This window comes from Poecile atricapillus, chromosome W, assembly GCF_030490865.1.
Source record: "Poecile atricapillus isolate bPoeAtr1 chromosome W, bPoeAtr1.hap1, whole genome shotgun sequence".
Lineage (NCBI taxonomy): Eukaryota > Metazoa > Chordata > Aves > Passeriformes > Paridae > Poecile > Poecile atricapillus.
Genome location: NC_081288.1, coordinates 12,523,299 through 12,545,309, shown reverse-complemented (window position 1 = coordinate 12,545,309; position 22,011 = coordinate 12,523,299). Strand labels below are relative to the sequence as shown.

Here is a 22,011-nt window from a genome sequence, read left to right as displayed (position 1 = left end):
CAAAACCTTCTACTCATCCATTCTTATAACTATGTAACACTAGAAGAGTACAGCATTTACAAATATCAAGCCACTATCCACAAGACACTACATTAAACTCCTGAGCCTTCTGCAGAATCCAAGTGCCTACATATTAGCCAAGGAGAGAGTTTAAAAATGTTGTGAGGGGTCTATATAATTAAAGCTGATGGGTTTTATCAGTAGAACAATCTCTATACTGATGGAATGACCACATACTTATTCCTGCTTTCTGTGAATCCTGTTTATCAATCCAAATCAAGCATAGGATAATAATAATTTAACAGACAAACCTAAGAAACAGTGAAATTGCCACCAATGAGGGTTATTTACATATTCTTTAGCACATGCTTTGAATTTAGTCCTTTTACAAGAAATGAGGAGAATAAGCCATTGAAGAGAAAGTTTTACTTCCTACTTACCCCCTTTTCTGTTGCACAAATATCTGTATTTCCATAAAGTGTTCCAAGACCGATTACTTTGCCACCGTTTGTCCGTATATCAATTTTATGGCTCTGAAAAAAGTTTAAAAATCATACAGTTAGGATAACTTCTTTTCTAGTTATGGTTATCTTATTTTTTCAAGTTGTACCACATTAACCACTGCAAGCCTTAGTCCTGCAAGCAGAACCAGATTCTACAGTGTTTCACTGCACACAAATTCTAATTAAAATTGTTTTGCATAAGGAAAATCTCAAGTTTTTAACTAATAAGCCAGGTTCCAAGTAAAAACTTCTTCATAGCTTTTATACCCTTTCAGCTGTTGCTGCATACAACCAACAAGAAAAAAAAAAAGTACAAATACACATAAACCATTCTCAAAATGCCAAAAAAACCCCAGCAGATCTTGAGAATAAAATGCAACCATTTGTAAAAAAAAAAAAACTTTAAAAAATCAGATTTCAATGAATAGATTGTTCTCTCCTTATACATGATGAATTAATTAAATGTTTCAATGTGGCATCACAGTTCCTTTGAGGCATAATGCTTGTTATCAGAATAACAGTTAAACAGCAAATCCTCCAAATATGTAACTTTGGAGGAGACTATGGGAACTTGCAAGACTGGAAAAACCAGTGTATAAGCAAGGGCTCACCAGCATGGCCACAGATAGGTTCAGTAAAATAAAACTACAACACACACGTTGATTCCCACCATCCCAAATTATTAGAATATCTTCCTAAAAAAAACCAACCAGGCTTTCAGAAGTAGGTATCAGTAGAGACACCTAACAGACAGAAGGATTTGCTGAGAGAAGAAACCAGTTACAATGGTCAAGTAGCCTTTTCACTAAGCTGAAATATTCCACCAGCTGAAAGAAAAAAGCACTGATTTTTCACAGGGCTTCTGCAAGCAAGGGAGAAAGGGTTGAATAAGGAAGAGGCAAAAGGCTATCAAGACCTTAACAGATGTCAGAGGAAAACCAGAAAAATTTGTTCAGGAGAAGAGAAGGACACTGATGCAGGATGAATCAGGCCCAGACATGGGGAGTGGTGAGGAAGCATAACAGTGTGGGCGAGATGCTTGGAAATTCTTGTTATCACCAGCATAGTGAAGGTGTCAGGAGTAACTGAGGAACATGGATACATAATTAAAGGGTCTTCCTGGTGGCATTGTCGTAATAAGCACGACAAAAAAATTTAAAAGAAGGAGCACTACTTTCTCAATAAAGAATTCATGAATAATTCATACTCTGAAGAAGACCTAAATGCCATAACCGTATCTTGGAGTTACTGTTGCTATCAGCTGACCTAGAGACTTGGATGGGATAGGGTGAACTGGACTTCTGCCAATTAAAAAACAGCCACAACCACCACCCAAAAAAAAAAAAAAAAAAAAAAAAAAAAAAAATCAGTAAAACCACCCTTGACAAATTGCACTGGCGTGAGGATAATGTCTGCCAGAAAAAAAACAACTTTAATAAGCCTCCTAGAGACTCCTTCTTTCTGTTCAATTACTAGTATGCATTATTAAGCAAAGTAGATGTCAAATCTCTTAAGTCTTTTGTACAGACACTATAGATTGTATTAAAAAAAAAAGCATGTTCTTTTGAATTACAATTTATACAAACAACTTCTAGCAAGTTAAGAAAACTAGCAGTTGTGAAGCTGTTTGCTGGTGCTCTTGAATAATCCCTACATGACCAGATTTTTTTCATTTAAAGTCGTTTATCAATGACCTGTTTTTCTCTCCTGTAAAGAAAAGGTCTCCTGATTTGTTAGTTAATGAGGTTTGTTAATAACAGCGAACCAACATTAAAACTTTAATCCATCCAGAGGAGGGCACTATCACTTCAGCTTGCTCAGTAATGCAAATTCCCTAACAGGGAATCAGCTCTTATGCTGCACTACAGCATCTGGTCCTTAAGATTTTTAGTAGTTTTGGAAAAGCCCTGAAGGCTAATACTTCTGTTTCTCCCAAATGATTCTGTTCCTCTGATATATAGTTCCTGAAGTTTAGAAGAAAAAATTAGTTCAGTCACCTTACTAAAACTACAGTACTTAAAAACAAGATCAGACTAAAACCCAGCTCTTAATTTTTAAAATTCAAGATATTTCCCATCTTGGATTCTATTTGAGACAAGATTCCCAGAAGATAAGCTAGCAGTCTTTCCTCAAAACCATCTTTTTCCATGATACCACAAAAAGTTCTTGATGTAATGGCATGCCATGATTACTGTCATTACTGCTGGCCAAAACCACCTTGCCTTCTCTTATTATGCAGTTTCTCATGCACTGTTGTTATTACTACATAAGACTAATTTTTAATGAAAATTTTAGATGGGCATCACATAGTACTATTAACTTCTGTTAGATTTTAGGTTTCTTTATAAGAGTAAAATAGTCAATCACACAGAATGTGGAAGGTTCAAGTTGTCTATAGTTTCCTAGATGCAGAGGAAACCTAGTCTATTGTATACTACACCCCTCCCTAAGCTTAGTATTCCCTACGTCTGTTATAAAATCATCTCTTACCACATTAGAGAAAAGTGTTGAAAACTTTTTCTCATCTCAAAAAATTTGGCCTTTCTTTTGAATTTATACCAATTCCTGCAGGTACAATGCCAAACAATTGAGTGAATTTGATTCCAAATAGCACCTAAGTCAGATAAACTGTGATGAATTTTACAACAGCTTATGTCAGCAAACTTAGTGTTAAGACTGAAAAGACAAGGTCATGCCTATGATACATACAGTATATATCAGATCTATTTCAGTCAGGTATTTTGGACATGTAATATGTAACTTCTGATTGAAAATTAATTTAAATGGATTGTCAAAAGCTGTTATACCAATTATTAAAAAAAAACAAAAAGAAAAACCCCACACATACAAAAAAAATATCAGCAGCATGTCTCAAAGTCGTGATTGAGCAGGCATAACTATTAACCTACTAGACAGGAAATCACAGTCAATTTTTTTTCCTTTGAGGGGCAGGGAAGACAAGGATCAGGCTTACTGCTGTCAATGTTTCTGCTGGCTTTGGCTATCACAGATACATGGACTTCTGACTCCGTGTTATTTACTGCTATTTACTTTGTGCTGCAATTGTATGCAATAATGAAAGGTGAGGTGCTATACACATAGCAATATGAGTGTTGCAATGGGAAATATCAGAGTACTTCTCATCTCCAGAACTGGTATTTTTGACATTATATACTGCCACACAATCCATTTTCAAACAGTAGGGAAGGGTTCTTTGTACCTTTATTGACTGCAAGACACTAGTCCCCTTCTCTGTTTCTATTTTGCAGCTATCACATTCTATTTTCTGAATCTTCACGCAGCCAGTTCCTGATGTTTTGATATCCAAATCTAGAATTAAAAGAGTTTTATTAGCAACAGAACAAAAAAGTCTTTAAATTTAATATTTTTAACATAGTATTTGATCATGTTATACAGTAACCATAGGTAGTAAGGAAAAGAGCAGCTTCTTTGTTACTTAAGAACCTGCCGCTGTGTCTGGCCATGCACTTTGAACAGCCTGAGTAGTCACTACCAACCATGGACATAAAGTTTCCTAAGCCAGTGTTTGAGCCATCCAGCTCCAAGACAGAACACTAAGAAGCAGAAGAATGACTAACCTGTGGCAAGGAATCAGCAGGGTGTGAACTTTTAGTGAAGTCTCATCTTTCTTCAACTCCACCTCCATCTCCTAGCCACCCATTCCTTTAGAAATTCTGCTTAGGACATTTGGGCACCCTGACACACATTTTGGGGCAGAAGGTTGGCAGGTGTCTGAGGCCACATGTAGAGTAATAAGGCTCAACAGCACAAATACATAGGCCTTGCTGCTCCCTTAGCCAGCACCAGAACCCAAAACCAGGCAGAGAAGAGTTGGTGTGCGTCATCCTCCCCAGCCTTCTAGAAAGCCTGACATTCCCCTGGCATGAAGAAGCATGTTTGCCTCCACAGTCTGAGCCACCTCACCTTGCAACTGTTCAGAGACTCCCACAAAGAAAAATCACTAGGTCTTGTAGATAAGGTGCAGGGGCAGGAAAAGCATTTTTCTGCTACTTGTCTCACCCTTGGGTTTAAGAAATGGGAAGAAGTTTGACAATGTACAGTCTGGGGATTCTGTGTATATTAATAATAATTTCTATTAATCATTTGTATAAATGACCACCATAGTGGCTGCCAAAAAAGTAAAGGCAGGAGAGGAAAGAAGTGATTTTGTTCTTCTAAGGATAAGAGGCAAAAAAGAAGAAAAATTGAACAGCAACTGGAAGTGTTTGCTGCAAGACACAACTGAAGGACTAAGACAGTGATCCCCATTACTCCCTAAAGGAAAGGAGATTATTTGGTAATGAAACCTCCATTTAAGCAAATGTGAAACTACTTTCCTTCACTGCCACTTCTTGCTAAGGGTATCAGAAAGATGAAAAGAATAATTAGAATGTGCAAAAGCTTTGTCCCAGGGAGATTGCCAAGTAAGACCCACGGCCCAGCACAGCCTGTAGATCAATACTGTCCCACTGCTGCCCAGGACAGGTGCTTCCTGGAACCATGACAACAGTAAGCTTGCAGACCATGAAGACGAGAGACTGAGAGCTCCAATTAATAACAAATGGAAGTTTTGTCACCTGACAAATGAGGAGAATCCAAGGGACAGAGCTAAAACAGGCCATCTTTGCAGCAGACACGCTACCTTATGGCTGCAGTAAGCCAAGAGGTTAAACTTAGTGAAGGAAGTAGATAGCACTCAAAGGTAACAATTCCTTTGAAAAAAGAAAGAAGAAAGAAAAGAAAAAAAAGAAAAAAGACTACAACAGGTAGACTGGAAAGCAATGTTGTTTTTGAACAAGCTATCTTTCCCAGACTGCTTAATTCACCCACTGGACAATGGCAGGGTGCTTGGGAAGGTCTACAACCAAGACTCTTGCTAGTTTGCTTTCTGAGAAGAGAGTCCCAAAAGCCAGTTTGCTTGTGCAAATCTTTGAATTCAATCAGCTTGAAACTCTCCTGCTCTTACTGCATCTGTCAAAAGGGATGAGGAAAAGACCTGAGAGTGCTCAGTTCAGCCATGCTACAAACTCACTAAGACTTTCACAAGAATAAGGGTAATAAAAAAACTTCTGATTCTGTACAGCATATTACTGCCATAATTTGAAAGGTTGGTTAGTAATGTAATTCTAGCTATCAAAGATGGGTGCTAAAAGAGGACCCAGAAATTTGAAAATTCATAAACAAGTCATTAAGAAACACCAGGGACTTCTGGAAATACACTTTGTGCCTTGGTCCTCTGCAGAGTCACACCACTTTGCTAGCCTTGATATAACAAAAAATAGTGGACAAGGAATTGACCCCCTCTGTCTTTTTGCCTCTGAGTTCCTGAACCAAGGATAAACAACTCCATAAAGAAGCAGACTGAAAGCTGGATAATATTGCCAATGAAATTTTAACAAGGAGGAACAAGATACAATCTGTTTCAGTGCCAAAACTCCAAAAACAGCCAGTTTGATTCCTCCCTAGCAAAGACAAGGGCTGAAGCCAACTTCAGCCATATAAACCACAAAGAATGCACGAAGCTCTTTGTGGTGTAAGAGACTTGTATCAGAAATAAAGGTATATAGGAAAAAATAAATACTTGGGTACCAGAATGTAGGCAGGGGTACCCTAGGGCATTTAAGCACCCTTCTTATTAAGCTGCCTTAAGCTATAATACTTGAAATAGACTGGATAATTATTTATTTTCAGATGACTCAGCAGCCCTGGACTACTAGAATTATCTCAAATTATGATTATGCAAGCTCTCAGTTCAGTTTACTTCTGTGTACTCATGCAGCCAATGTACAATAGCCAGAAATCAGAGAGCTGGTTTCAGGTTTAATTAACACATGCAAAATAAATAAACTTGATTAAGCAGAAATTCCTTGACTGAATCTGCCATCTATGAAGGCTAAATGCATCAGAGAGGATTATCAGATCATGTATGATATTGAAATTCTATACAGAGCTCAAAACTAGACACTGGAACAGAGAGAGGACCTTTTGGTACTTGCCCAACTAAGCTGCTTAGAGATGGTCTTTGGTTTAAAATGCATACTTAAGCTCAGCATTTTCTATACATGCTCTTCATTCAGGCTCTAAGGAGTTTCAGGTAACTTGCAGCTTCCTGGATAAGCTCCAACCTAAATTGCAAAAGCTGTTATGAAATGCCTTAACTTCCAAAGTGAAGAAAACAAAACACTGAAAAGAGATTCACATCAACCTCTCAACTTCTTACAGCTTAGTGACTGATAGAGCTCAGGCAAAATTGTCTAAGCAGAACAGAGTTAACATCTTGCTCCCCCAGCCAAGGAAAGCCAGAGAAAAGCCACAGTATTTGCAGAGTTCCTTTCCGGTTTGAGATGTGTTTTTACAAGGGATAAGATCTTTTGTTTATGCAATGATATTTAATGGATAATTCTTTTCTAAATAAATAAATAGACCAACTCAAGCACAAACTAATACTCAGAAGATCAAAAAAACAAACCAGAGCTGAAAGGACACTTAAAAGTAGAAACTCAGTGGCAAGCAAAAATTCTAATTCACTGAGTAAAAACTTAAAACACTCAAACCCCACAACCTTACATTTTTGTAAATATATCTCTAGATGCACCTGGATGACAGCACAGTACTAACATCATGCTAATTATGGGATGACAAAGAGCAACTTGTGTAAGGACATAATCCACAGATTGTCCAGGGAACCTGAATTGCATGAGCTTACCACAAACCCAAGTGGAACAGCTTAGAAACCTACAAAAAAAAGAAAACCTGTTTCAAGATCAAAGCCCCTGAGACTGTCTGCAGTTTTGGCTGACATTCAGAATATAGTGAGAATTTCAAAGACAGGACAAAAGCAAAATTATTGTTTTCCATCAATCAGGATTCAGTATCAAGACTTTTAGGAAGGTTTCCCACATTCCCTTTATGAAGGCTGAAATTCTTCACATCTTAACACAATGAATTCTGCACCTCAAGAATACCCAGCTCTGGAGCGACTTGTATTAGTCGCTCAGAGATCCTGGAGAAACTGAAATAGTAAAGGACTACAGTATCCAGACACACCTGATATCAGAGAATTGAAGGGTAAAGGGGACACTGGTTTGTTTAATTCTCACTAATTATGGGATGGACCCTGTGAATGCTACAGACAAGCCAAGGTAATCTTTGTGCTTGCCAAGCAAGGGAGGGAAAAAATAAAAAGAAGAGCTGTAAGATAGCAACTGCAAGTTCTCAGGTAAGAGTTAAGACTACAAGACTCTCGGAGAAGACAGTCAGGCTACAGTTCAGTGACAGAGACAATGAATATAGAAGTAACAGATGATCTGTTTAAGAGAACAAACTTGGGCTTTTCAAATACCTTTAACAATATCCTTAGTTCCACATTGCCTTGCAGCTCTAAGCTATGCACCACCTTCAACAGTACAAGAAGTTGGAAATCACCACAAATAGCAAGGTTGAAAACTTTTATCAATGACACCAAATTCTTCAGACTAGTTAAAACTCACTGACAAATTACAGGAGGACCTTGGAATACCACATACTCAAATGATAAAATAGCAGGAAATTAAAGTGTGGGATTGTGCCAGGAGTTCACCAGGAAGCTCTCACCCTGAAACTGTTTCCATGTGTAAAGGGACATTCAGCAGAGAGATCCACTGAGGGGTTGAGCTGTATCAGGCTCTGAAAATCCTGTGATGAAAACAGTTGACAGCTAAGAGAATGCTTAGATGAAATACAATTTACATTTGTTCTGTTCTTACTCTTCCCTGAGCATCTATTTATGACCAGAGACAGGGAAGTGGGCTGCTGGAGTCATGGGATTCCTCATGGGAGGAATGAGTACAACCATTCTAACACAGCAAAGCACACTGAGGGCAGGAAGGGTGAGATTATATGTACAAATATTCTGTATTTAATTACAGAATATTTCTGCATATATTAGTTTCTAGGAAACAAAACAAACCCTAAGTTGTGATAAAAATACTTAAGAAACACCCTTTCAGTTATAAGCAGTGTTAAAAAAAAAAGAAAAGTAAATTATAGGGATGAGTAAGACTGGAAAATGTGAGAGTGATGTTATGTCAAACCCATAGGGCTTCTCCATTTTGAATTGTACACAGTTCAGATCCTTCTAAAAGAAAACAAGGAAAAAAAAAAACACATTGCAGAATTTTCCCTAAGACACAGGGCAGGAAAAAAGTGAAGCAAGATAAAAGGTGCAGAGTATCTTTGCTGTATGTGACATCATATTCTACAAAAGTCTTAGATTATATGTATTAAGAGTAAGTAAGGTGGGATTATTCATCATTTCTCATATCACAACTGCAACAGAGCTTTAAATGAAATAATGCAGCAATCTTCAATAACTTTAAACGAAACAAGAGACCAGGTGCATTGTACATCAAAAAATGTTTTCAGCATGGTGAAACATTCTGCACTGTATAGAAAATTGCCCAAATCCATAAGAAAAAAAACAAAACCACATTAATGGCTGAACACAAATCTGAGTTTGCACTCCCTAAACTTAGGGCCCCTGTCAGAACTTCACCGCCAGCTCAGCAGAGATGTTTACTGGCTTCAGCCACTACAGCTGCTCTCCCAAATTGTGCTCCATACAAGAAACCCTGCACAGATTACAGCCCTGTGCCCAAAAAAGATAATGAAACACTTGTACTGGACAAGGGAGCCCTTCTTGGTATTTCATGTATCCTGCGGACAGCCACTCAGCCCAACAAACGCTAAGGGAGCTGGTGGATCCCGGCATGCCGAGGACGCTGCCTCGGAGCCGAGTCCCCTTGGAGCAGCAGCTGCCAGATCACAAATGACAGTGCTAACACCAGCTCGAGTGTTCGCACTAACTGCTGCTGGCAAAAGGGTCACAACAAATCGGGTATCCAAACACGCAGGACGTCCAGGAACACAGGAAGCAGAACGGGATGTTCTGAATCAGCGCGGCCGCGATGCCGTTTCCCAACAGGGGCTTCCAGCCGAAACAGCAGCGCCAGCCCATCCCCGGTGGGATGCCCCGATCCGTGCGCCTCCCCCGCACTCACCGAACTTCACCGGCGTCCGGACGTCCACGGCGGTCTTGCTGTCCACGCCGTCCGCCACGATCGCCACCTGTCCCAGCGCCTCGTCGTGCTCCACCCGCACCGGCTCCCGCTCCCGCCCGCCGCGCCCGGGGCTGCCGCCGCTCACGGCCACCAGCACCCGGTCCGCGCCCGGGCAGCGCTGCGGGTCCAGGGGGCGGACGCTCACCTGGCACGGCAGCCGCACCCGCAGCCGCCCCCGCGGGCTCACCGACAGCGCCCACTCCCGCGGCGGGGGCGGACCGGGGCCGCTGCGACCGCGGCGGGGGACGGGCGGCGCCCACCTCCCGCCCGCCGCTCGCACAGCCAGGGCCGCCCAGCGCAGCGCCCTCATTGCCGCCGGGGGGCCGGAGCGCCCGGGACGGGACGGACGGGACGAGGCCGCTCCTGGCGGGCGGGCGGCCGTGACCCCCGGCCGGTCACGTGGCGCGGCTGCACGCGGGGAGCGGCACCGGCACGGCCGGTAAACAGGCGGTGGCTCCGCCGCGGAGCCCCTTGGGAGCCGTAGTTCTGCAGCGCGCGGAAGGAACTACAGCCGTGGCCACGGGCCTATCGGAAAGCGGGGAGGGCGGGGCATTGCCGAGAGCCTGCTGCTATTGGGCGGCGGGGCTGGACGCCGGAGCCAATCACAAGTGGGAGCGGCTGAAGCGGGCGGGAGGCGGTGCGCCGGTCGCCATAGCGACGGGGACGCCGCTGGGCCGGGCCGGGCTCTGCGGCGGCCGGGAGGGACTGGAGGGGACCGGGACCGGAGCTGGAGCTGGAGCTGGGGCTGGGGCTGGGGCTGGGGCCGGGGCCAAGAGGGCCAAAGCCGCGGCTGCGACGTCGAGGCGGGAAGTAAGTCAAGCGGCGCTGCCACAGCCCTGTCTGAGGAGTCCCTGAGGGCCGGGAGTGCGACCCCCGCGCGGGGCCCGGGGCGGTGCCGTGTTGCGTGTGGGGAGACGGGGCAGCCTGCCCTTCGCTGCACTAAAGCTACAGCGAGCCCGCTGAAATGTCCTCGGTCAGCCGGTGTAGCAGTTTGGCAGATGTGTTGGAAAACCAGTTATTTGTTGTTGGTTTTTTTAAGTGATATCACAAAGCACCAGAATTGCTCTCTGTCATTAAGTTTTGGTCAATATGTTATGTGCTGTACCACTTTTTAGCAGTTCTGAAGCCAAGCAAATAAATATTTTCCTGAGCTCTTGTCCTTACAGGGTTTACAAACAAGCAGGGAACCACTTAATTCGGTTTAAAAGACTCTTCTGCCCACATTATCATCGTTTAACAATTTTTAAAAATGAGGTGGGGCATGGGGGCAATAGATGATGTACAATTAGGGCCTGAATTCTTGTGATAGTTGTCTTTTACTGCCAATAATGAGAGAGAAAAAATACACAGAAAGCTGCGTTGTCTTAGCAAGATTGCAACACAAGAAATAATGAAATCTGGGCCTGTTACTTAATTACTGTCTCCCTTTGGCACTCCATGTGTTTCTTTTTCATAAATAACCATGCAAGCATGATATTTAGTCATCAAATACTTTTCATCTCATTAGCCCTATTTCCATTTCTGTCACTGTCTGGCTTTGATTATTTATGAATCTCAAATGACCTCAGTGGCCAAGAGGAAAGAAGATGGCTCTATTTTTTTGGTCCATCGGTAATTTTCACTCTGGAAACTTTAATGAAGATTCATATTCATCAAAAATGTCCTTCAAGTTAAATTATTTCATTGGTTTGCATTACTCAGTCACAAAAAATCATTAGGTTAAACACAAAAAAGGCCAGCCTGCTTTATGATAGTCTAGAATACAAAAATTGAAATCTAGACAGTCAAAAAAGTATCAAGAAGTATCTTGGGACATGATGGAGGCTGGAACGGGTTTTTTTGCAAGTCTTCAGAAATAGTTGATTTTGAGGAAAAAAAATCTTCCAAATTCTCACCTTTGAGATCAATACCAAATTTGAATGTCTGATTTTTTTTTGTCAGGGAAAGTTACAGATGTGTAAGAAGTGTGTTGCAATGTGCTATGACTCCACTAGATGACAGCCAGTTCAGCGAATAACTGATCCCACTGTTCCGAGGGAATCCGGTCCCTGGTGAGGTGGGGCTCACTGCTTCTCTCCTTTCTCCCTGGGTCAGTGCTGCTGTTCCTGATCCTTGACTCCCACCAACTCTAAAACGACACTGCTGCTTTTCCACAGCCCCCTTTTCCTCCAGGAGCTTGGTATTTGATGCTCCTCATGTAGGCAGAGGTTTATCAGTACCCACAATCCAGAGTAAACTGTGCTCTGCATCAAATTTAATATTGTCAGGCTTTGCATAGTTGAGAACTTAGTTCAAGAAACCATTCCTGGATGCTTAAGCTGCAGTTATGTTTATATTTCATTGTTGCTGTTGGTTTGTTGTTTTTTTTTCATTAGATACGGTCTAAGCATACTCACATGGTTAAAAATACTGAACAAAACAGATAAAAAGTAGTTGCTAGGAAGAAGTTCTTTCTTTCTGCATACTTACAAAACCTCATGTGTTTAATGTTTTACTTATGTCGTCTGTATTTTTGCTGTATTGATTCTGTTTAACTTTCATGCTTTTGCTTGGATCAGCTGGTATAGCATGTAGCAGATTCCAACAATGAAATAATAGTTATTTATTTATTTGTTTTTTGCTTTCATTTTCTGGTTTGTCATTTGCAGGATAAGAAAGCTGTATCAAATTTAAAAGTGAAGATTTAATTAGAACTCCACTTTGGATAGCTGCGTGATTTCTTAGTGAATTACAATCCTTATTTTCTGTTTTACCAGATATTGGTATTGTATGCAAAGGATATTCAGTATTTCATGCAAAGGATAAAAAGAGCCCTAGAACTCAGAGAAGTTCTATAAAGTGATATAAAATAGATTTTAAGCCAAAGTATTATCAGATGCACTTTTAGGCTAAGGTAAGAGAGAGATTTCAAAGAAGGAGGAATTAAATCAGAAGTATTTACAGGAGAGGCTGTAGAAGAAATGCATTTTCCTGACTTTTGTATTTGGAATTTATCACAGAATAATCCCAAACTGCTGCAGGTACCTACAGGGTATAAACTTAGTCTGCCTGGGCAGGATTAATTTTACCCATTTGCTATAATTGTAAGGAAAAAATAATGTGACTTCACTTCTTAGGAAAATAGGGCCACCTTTATTTGTAATTTGTTTGTTTTTCTTTTAGAGGTGCGTTTCTGAACCGCTTCCTTGAACCTCCTTAGTTCTCAAGGTGTGTCTAGGGTTCAGTAGGGAGGCAAATTATGTTTTGTTTGTTTTCTCCTCTGTACTTTAGCATTGCAAATCACGCAATGGTTTGGATTTCAGGGATTTTTTTGTTTGTCACGCCACTAGAAATTTTCTGAGGAAATTAAGTTCCTCATGGAAACCATTTGAAATGGGAAGTGGCAAATCTTACCATTAAAATTCTTCTTATCTTAGCCATATCTAATTAGAATTCCAGCAGATAAAGTCTGTGTGTGGCTCAGGGTGGTTTTATCCCAAATAGCAGAGAGTTGAAAACAAGGGAAAACAGCAGAACTTGTGACAGAAATTGATGAGCTGTTTAGGTATATGGTGTGCACTCTCATTGCCCAAAGTGATGAGGTTGTACTGTCTAATCAAACAATCCATTCTGATTCGCATGTGCGTGATAATGTCCTGTTGTACACAATGTAGTTTTAAATTCAATTATCATTTAATGTTGATGTGGTTTTGTTGTTTAAAGACACATCCATTCATGCTGAAGCACAGGCTCTGCCCAGTTAAAGCAGAAGGTCTTCTACTTTACCATTAGGGAAAAAGCATAAAAATACAAAATTCTAGGGGATGGAAAGAGAATCACTGTGTGATCAAATAATCTATGGTGCTCCTCTTATTAATATTATCTGTAGGTCTCATCCCTTCTCTCTGAATACGATATGATAGAACTGAAAAAGTTTTGGAGAAGGGTGATAAGGACAGTGGAAGGCAGAGAAGAGCTTTCATGCCAGTGACAGGAGGTGGATTGTCTGCTTCAGCCTAGAAAAAGGATTGTCAAATGACAATTCAGCATTAGGAAGAAACCCAGTGGCACAGAAAAGTTGTGATTATTCAGTGACTCATGCAGTAAAAGAACTAGGTGAGATCAAGAAGCCAGATTCAAAAGCAACAAGAAGCGCTGGTTACTCATGTCATGCCAAGTGATATAAATGATAAAATGAAAATCTCCATTTCCCTGTATTTTACCAATACTGAACGTTTTGTATGAGTTCAAGGAGAAAGGGGATGGATTCAGAGAAGCATCACCACACCATAGCTGGTGGGTACTTCTGTCCCTCCCCAGGCATTCAGTTGTAGGCTGGAGGTGTGCAGAGATAGTTGATTCATCTTCACACATGGACCTGCATCTCTTTATGGTCAAAATAAAATTTTACTACTTTTTGCATCTATCACTCTGAAAAGAATCAATTCAACTAAGTGTCACCCACCTGGATTCTGCACTGATTTGTGTGTGAACATTGCTGTTTGCTAGAGAGAGACAGAAGTAAAGATACTAAAATTAGTTTGGGGAATCTGAGTTCAGGCTTTTATTATTGTTGCTGTCCTGAAGCTGTTCCACAAGACAATTCTCAGCCTGATTTGGCCCAGGTTCCAAAACAGCCTTGTAATTCCCATTCTCTGTAATTCTGTGTTTTGGATCAAGACTGTGATATTATTTGCAGTTCTACAGTTTGAAAACATCCATACTTGTTGGGCTGTTCTGTGAAGTTGGAAAAAAAAGTCAACTTTCATTCCTAATTCAATTAGACAGTTTAGTTACCAGATACTACAAAGACACAATTTTTCCACATTGCTTTTTGAAGTTTATAGATCAAATTTTATATAAACTGAATTGTATATTTAGTAATGTAGTAGGTAATGAAAGAATGCTAAACTTATTTTAATGTCCCATAAACCTACATATATTTTGTTTATGTCTGCCCCCTCTTAAAACCACGTGGAGACAAGGGCTTGTCACACCAGCTGAGGCTGTCTAATGGTTTTTCTCTGTCTCAGATTTCTATAGTTGTGTCTTAACATAAAACTATAAACTTTTCAGATTCAAAAGAGTTTTTTTGTTCTCACCCTCCCCAGCCAACTGGATTCTTGGTGAGGACTCTTTTGTACTACTGTACTGGGATGAGGTATATTTTTGACTAATGTCAACTGTATGTTTCAGATACAAGTATTGACAAATATGCCTACACCGATGAAACTCTAACATTTTGGCATTGTTCTATGTAGAGTTTCTGCCACAGTGCTTTTCCATCTGTCTAAATTCTAAGTTGAGAGGAACAAATAATGCAACAGTAGCCATAAACACAAAATGCATGTGCTAAAATATTCAGCTCTTCTTTACAGATGAAAAATCACTCACTATTTATAAATGTGTATACATGTTTATGTACAGTAACTCAGAGTTTATTTCTTGGCCTCTATGATGTTTATAGTTATTTCACAATGTTTTGACTCCTCCAAAAGGGATCATGAAATTGCTTTTTTTCCCATAAGCAAATACAGACACTGAAATCTCTCTAAAAGTCAAAATGTGCCTGAAGGAATTCCAAACAGTACTGAAGAAAGTAATAAACTTTTCAGTGTAACTTTCACTACCCTTATAGACAAGTGACTTTCAAAAGGTGAATACAAACAACACAACATTTTTGTATCCATTTTCCCAGTACAATTAAAAAAAAATATATATATTTTTCTTAACTGTCAGCTTTCTGGCTGTGGAATGCTAAATTGCACTGTCTGTTTAATTGGAAAGATCTGGTATATATTATTGAAATAGTCTCAAAATTTCTTCTTAATTTTATTACGGTTTTAATTTTGGTTGTCCTTGATTAGTCCTTGATAATAAGATGCACTCTTTTAAAAAAGAGAAAGGTCTCCCCTATGTTATGTGAAAGGCTGAATGATGTCAAGACTGCCTAATTTGAAGAGGATTCTACATCTTTGGCAGCTGATACGGGTTTCATAATGATGTGGTTCCATAGCAGAATACAATGTCCTCTGCATAATAGCTAATGTATAAAGACCTTCTGGTGTCAGGTGAACATTTGCATGCAAGAGTTGACAGTCTTTCTCCCAATATTTTGCACTAAAATGCTGTGATACCGATCTGTCCATTCCTGTCATCTACAAACAACTTCAGTGAACTAGTGAAGGATTTCTTGAATTCCTCCCTCTCCACTCCATCTCCACTTTGAGCTGTGCTTTGCGCTATGAATGCTCAATGTGTCCCGTATCTCACTGTGATGACAAGATTTCTGTGTGCCTCACAAGTCCTTCTTCCCCTCTCTTCCCTCTGTAAGATGCTTATTGCCTCTGTTGGATCATCCCATGTCCCTTATATCTTTCTCCTGAAGTGTTTTTGTCACCTTTCTTGCTTCTTCATGCAAAAGGTTGGTATTTTAAAACTCTTTGGATATACAAAACTCTTAAGATGCTGTTATGCCAGAAGATGGGTTTTTCAGATATTAAGTCACATTTGATGTAATGATGAGAACCATCTTGATGAACATTGCTGTCTTACCAGGATACCAGGAGCATTGTATCCCCCTGTATTCCACCTCCTATTTCCCTCACCCACCTTGGCATTTTCACACACCTCAGAGAATTCTGATGACTGAAGCTTGGGAACATAATTCTCAAGTGCTGGATCGTAAACACAAAGTGAAATTATATAAACTTTATGGCATTAAGTTTCATCTTGCTGAGAAGTACTGAATGCCCTTGATCTAACTATTTCTAATGCAAGTATCTTAGAGATTTCTATTCCTAAATGACAGATATGAATATGGGATTTTCTATAATATAAATATAGCAAAATTATGTTTTCCAACACCTCTGCTTGATCCAAACTTCTTTAATTTCTCCCTCTGTGCATTTATTAAAAGACTGTGTTACCTAACCAGAATTAGAGCTTTCTTCAAGATATTTTAAAAGTACTCCTGAGAATGATAGAGTGATAATGCAGCCTCTTGCATGAAGTCTTTAATGAAGTTGTAACTGCAGACATATAATTTACTCACATTATAACTTCTATGGTTTGAATGTGGGTCTGACATGTTCACGTAGTGGTTTTTACACCACATGTTTATCTTTCATAATCATATATATCCCTGGATCTAATGAACTGTATTGGTATTTTTGTTACTTTCTAGAGCTTTGAACAATGAGTCAGGGTGATGAAGGAAATCCCACTGACACAGAACTGGCAGCTGAGAATGAGTCACCTACCTGTGTGCTGCCTCCAGCAGCTCCTAGCCAGGAAGAGGGACCCACTGACATAACAGCAAGTCCTGCATTTCAGTGTTTAGATGAGGTACCTTGTGCCCCAGCTTTCTCTGACTGTAACAGTGCAAAGTAATTATTCTGAAGTGTATCTTGTGGTGTTAATAATTGAAGGTTGTTAACACAATCTATATCTTCCCCATTTCTTTGATTTTTCTAAGTGGTAAGAAAATTTTGTGAAGCAGTGTCATATTTTTTTCTGGGGATGCTGTGCTTGATAGATAATCATGTTCTTTTTTTCAGTGATCATGGCCTTAAGGGGAATGAGAATATAGAAGTCTTGGTTTTGGTCTTGTAGTATTCTATCTGTAGAGATAATTGCATCATGATTTTTTAAAAGGCTCCATAGCTGCAGGTAAGTGGTTCCTGAGGCACTATTAATTGATGATGGTGATTGAAGAAACCTTTCAGAGTTCAGTTTCCTTTGTGATTTTTTTTGGTGTTAAGAAGTCTTTTGGAATGCTAGAAGTATTTAAAAATTTTAAATATCAAATATATAACAAATGGAATCCTTAAAAATGTAAGGCCAGAAGAGTCATTAAGAGATAATTTAATCCAAAATTGGCACTGAGGTGGATTCTCTGTAGATATTTGTCTAATTTGTTCTTAAATCTTTAATTGGTGGAGATAGCTCTTTGGATATCCTTTTCCAGCAGGTCATCATTGCCAGGATTTTATAAAAAGTTTTCCCTATATCCCAGTTTGTTTACTTTGTAGTGAATAATGCAGCTTTCTTCTTGCCTTTTCCACATTAAAAAGAGAGACCAGCCAATTTCTGCCCTTTTTATAATAAAAATGTACATCTCTCTCTTGTATCCTTATGAGGCTTTGTTCATACTTGAAGTTCTTACCTAAAGTTGATTTACCTTGGACTCTTTCCATCTTGGATCTGTCAGATCAGTTTGCTACCCTGGCTCTCACTCTCTGCCTACAACGTAAGGTCAGGAAAGAGGACAGGGCAAGAATTTGTAGTGAAGGGGAAAATAGGACTGACCCTTTCCTATCCTGCTATTAGATCATACTGAACGTATCTTGAAACTGCTGCTTTCAGTCCAGTGCCAGTGTATGGAGAGCCCACAACTTCCAGTACTGTTGCAGCACAAACCCCCTTTGTTCTCAGTCCAAGGCAGCAGCTAAAGTGCCCCCATTCCCCTTCTAAATTGTATTCTGCATTTCTGCTTTGTTTTCCTTATTTTTAATCATAGTGAAAACTAATTTTTCTAGACTTATTCTAGAAAATTATTAGATTATTTGCCTGATTTTTTTTTCTCAAAAAAAAAAAAAAATCTTTCCAGAAAGGCTATTCTGCATATCAAATTTAAAGTTAACTTGTTTAACACTGATAACACTGTAAACCATTAATGGCAAATGCAGGATAAACTTAGTATTTAGAGTTGTTCCCAGCTCATGAAAAAACATGCTGTGGAAAAACAAAGTAAGCAATTTGAATAGTATTTTGTAAATTAGGTCCTCTGGTCATTTTGTCAATTTCTAGAAGAGAACTATGACTCATTTATTTTACTGTAGTTTTTAGCAGTTTGCACATGTACTTTACTGGTGAGTTTGGCTTTTCATCACTTATTCACATTTCTTCTCTTCCACTGACGTATTTGTTTTCTTTTGTTGAACTTTGTACATAATTCAGGGACAAATATATGACTTCAGTCACCATAGAGGTTCTTGCATTGATGCTGGCTTCAACTACTTGGAATAGCTTTTAGGATTTTTCCACAGAAGCAGAATTGTGTCATATTGTCTCAGTTTCACTGACTAGTCATTTATGCCTGTGCAGCATGTACTTATCGCAAGGGCCACATTTTGTTACAAAATTTCTTTAAAAACAGGTATGTGCCTGCTTCCAGTCAAGCCAGTCTTGTTTTTCTCATGTAAGCAACAAAAACTCAAACATACAAAGAGCAAGAAGTCAAACATGCACACTCTCTCTCCTTTGTTTTTAATAAAACATAGTAACATTGCTTAGCTTTGTGGGTTAGGTAGAAATATTAAAAACTAGACAGAGTTCAAACAAAAGCCAATTTATCATGACTTCTTTTCACCAAGTCTTCTATTTATTACCAAGCTGACATCTCCGTTCTGTTGGTTAGGGTACTGCTACGCATTCACAAAATGAACTTTCCACTTCTTTTTGCCTTTGTTGTTATGTCCTTGAAATAAAGATCTTTGCTCTAACACTTCTAATTTACTTCCTTGAATTGTGAATCTTTCCTTATATCTTGTGTTCTTCTAGTGTTAGAAATAAATCAATCTGCATCTGTTAATAATTTTCATGGAAAACTACATAGTCTAGTACCTGTGTGACAAAGGAAATATATTACTTGAATAAATGCTACATTAAGATGCAATAAATTATGCTGGCTTTATTTTGATTTTAGTGCATTACAGGCCATGTATATGTAATCTGATTCTTAGATGGCAGCAAATTTTGTCATATATGTACATTGTATAAGTTTAAAGACACATTAATTTTATTAAATGGATATTTAGTAGTAATTAGCTTCAACAAAATGATCTAAAATTGTATTCACCCTTTGCCTGAAAATTTATAATTCTTTTGGAACAGATGATAATATAATGTATTTATCCTCTTCCCTTATTCTTTTATCATCCTTACTACAACAATGCTCTTACTGGTAAAGCACCAGAGGACAAACAGAAACTGTCACTTGAATAGAAAAAGCAATCAAATATGACATGAAACTAGATTAAATGCTCAAAAAGACAAGATTATGCAGAATGAAAATAAAAAAAGAAATCAGTTAAAAATTGCCTCCTGCCCCTTCTCTTCATTTTTGTCCGCATAATTTTTGTGCTTCACCATATTGGACAGTAAAATTTTTTCCCCTCTGGCCACTCAAGTTGTGTTTTACTTTCCTCCACCTGGTCCAGTTTTAATGGGAACATAAATAAATAAGACATCATTTGTCATAATGATGTTTTTGATGTTTAGTTTGTAACCTATTACCATTTTCAAATAATTTTCTGTTGCTTAAGTTTTGTTTTGTAGCCCAAATCACACTCCCAGATGCAAAAAAAGACTCCTACTCTGCATATCTTCCCAATCTGATAGTGAATCAAACAAAAAAACTCAGAAGAGATATCAATTGGCAGGTATCTTCTCCCAGTCTGAGGTGTTTCTACTCAAGGCAGTGTCTTGTGCTTTTTGTTTCTCTTCCTTTTTTTGGTATGTTCTTAGTCTAGAAAGGCAGTTCAGTCAAATGTATACATTTGATATGAAGAATTTTATAGAAAAATGATTCTGCAACATTTATCTTCTGTGTCTTTGCAGTGGACACTCTGAGGCAGCTATTAGTTCTGCAGAATAGTGCACTTTTGAGTGAAAAGTGCTTTGCTGTTTTCCAGATCCAGTGAGCAGATACCTTGTTTGGAATGTACCACAATAGTCCCTTCCTGCTAACAAGCATGATCCATTTTCTTGCTAAATCTAAACATGCAGAAGAATAAGCTTCTTTGGGAGATTTGTCTGACTGGTCTATTGCAAGCTGTTGCACTCTATATCCTGTAAAATGGTTGGTGCTCCCTATTTGATACCAGCACCAAATCTTTCATTTGTTCTGCTTTTTTTGATGGAAATTGTCACTATCATGCTACATTTCTTCCTCTCTGATGTCCGAGTGTCCTATTACCATCAAGAAGCAGAAAGAACCTTTCATGGATGTTTTTCATTACTATTTTCAAACTCAGTCTTTCTGAGATTAGTGAATTTGTACTCCTAATTGCCAAAAGCAGTTGAACTGCTAATAAAGGTGCTAACCAAAATCTCAATTCTAGTGGAAACACAGAGCAAAATCTCAATATTTACCAAAAAGTCAACAGTATAACAAAGAATTCCCAAGCAAATTTTGCTTCTGATTATCTGATGCTGATTCATGTCTATCTGCTATCTGTAAGAACTTTAATGTCAAAGAATGATGCATATGTTCAGTGTTTGAATGTTGTTTGAGGGGAGAAAGGTACTTCTCATTTTTCTCCTTTTTCATATCAGTGCTGCAGGAAAGAAGAGGAAGTCACATAAAGGTTGGCTACAACTTTCAAATATAAACACTAAGAATCAATATTTCATAAAATTCTTCAGTAGCATGATGTCATCTAACAACACAATTCTACAAGTTACAGTTGTTTGCAATTTCTTTTGGTAACAAGCTGGTCTTTAATTCTCTCCTAACTTAGGTTAAATGGTGGGTGTAAACAGCTTTCCTTTTAAAAAAATAAAGAGTTTATTAATCATAAAATGAAAATTTCCTAGAAAAGCTACCTTGGTAGATTAGGATATAATTTATTTTTTTTTTAACATAAGAACCATTTTAATTTCTGTCCCTGTACACATTCTGTAGTGTGCTTTCTTTTATTATAAAGTATGATCATCACAATATTTTTGCATTGTAACTATAGCAGTGCATAATTTTTTAAGTGTTTTAGTATATGTTCTATAAAAGATATAAAAGTCTTGAGACAGCTTAGTATGTTGAAGGCAAACAACATTTTTAAACTTAAGCTGATCCTGGCATGCTCCACACTACGCGCTTCAAAGGCTCCTGGCCCAACAAAAAAGCATATAAATATGTTGGCACAGACAGCTAAGACAGATGTTGTCTCCACCTCCATGCACAGGAATCTGACTGCTAATTAGAAAAACCTTTTTTGACTTTGTTGAATGGTCACATGGGAAGTCAGCTGGGGCTGATAATGTGTCTGTAAGCTGGAGTATGGTTTTTTGCAACAGCTTCCAGCAAGTAGGAAATAGTTTGTATTGTGAATATTAAAGCAAATTGTTGTTGCAATAGGAAAGTTGATTGTTCCTAAAAAAGCTGTAGAGGAATTGGGTGAATTTACAGGTGCCTTCAATCAGCAGGATTGGGAACAGAGCTGGTGTAACATGCTCATTCTATGGAGAGGTTCTTTTTACCACTAGCAGGTGACATTGTGTGGAAACAAGGCCAGGAAGTGGTTGGGTGTGTTTGAACTATCACAAAGCAGAGGGCATTTCTGTTCATTTCTGAAAAGTCTGTTTGAAAGTATTTATGATGCCTTGTTTTTCTATGCTGTTATAAAGTC

At 39.0% G+C, this 22,011-nt stretch overlaps 2 protein-coding genes across 4 annotated transcripts in view; one reads left to right on the top strand and one right to left on the bottom strand.

Moving 5' to 3' along the window:
- The window catches only part of LOC131591724 (protein FAM185A-like), a 39,199-nt gene extending 29,144 nt beyond the window's left edge, over positions 1-10,055 (bottom strand). For 2 of the 3 annotated variants that reach the window (XM_058862710.1, XM_058862709.1), the window contains exons 1-3: positions 9,563-10,055; positions 3,724-3,833; positions 441-533 (exon numbers count right to left, since the gene is read on the bottom strand). In XM_058862710.1, coding sequence (XP_058718693.1) covers positions 441-533; positions 3,724-3,833; positions 9,563-9,932 — 573 coding nt within the window. In that variant the 5' untranslated portion in view covers positions 9,933-10,055. The remainder of the gene's footprint in view (positions 1-440; positions 534-3,723; positions 3,834-9,562) is intronic. The other variant, XM_058862708.1, reaches the window with a different exon arrangement.
- Positions 10,056-10,363: 308 nt separating this feature from the next.
- LOC131591572 (coiled-coil domain-containing protein 146-like) overlaps positions 10,364-22,011 on the top strand; it is a 67,169-nt gene continuing 55,521 nt past the window's right edge. The window contains exons 1-2 of the mRNA XM_058862396.1: positions 10,364-10,432; positions 16,788-16,948. Of these exons, the coding sequence (XP_058718379.1) occupies positions 16,799-16,948 (150 nt within the window). The 5' untranslated portion in view covers positions 10,364-10,432; positions 16,788-16,798. The remainder of the gene's footprint in view (positions 10,433-16,787; positions 16,949-22,011) is intronic.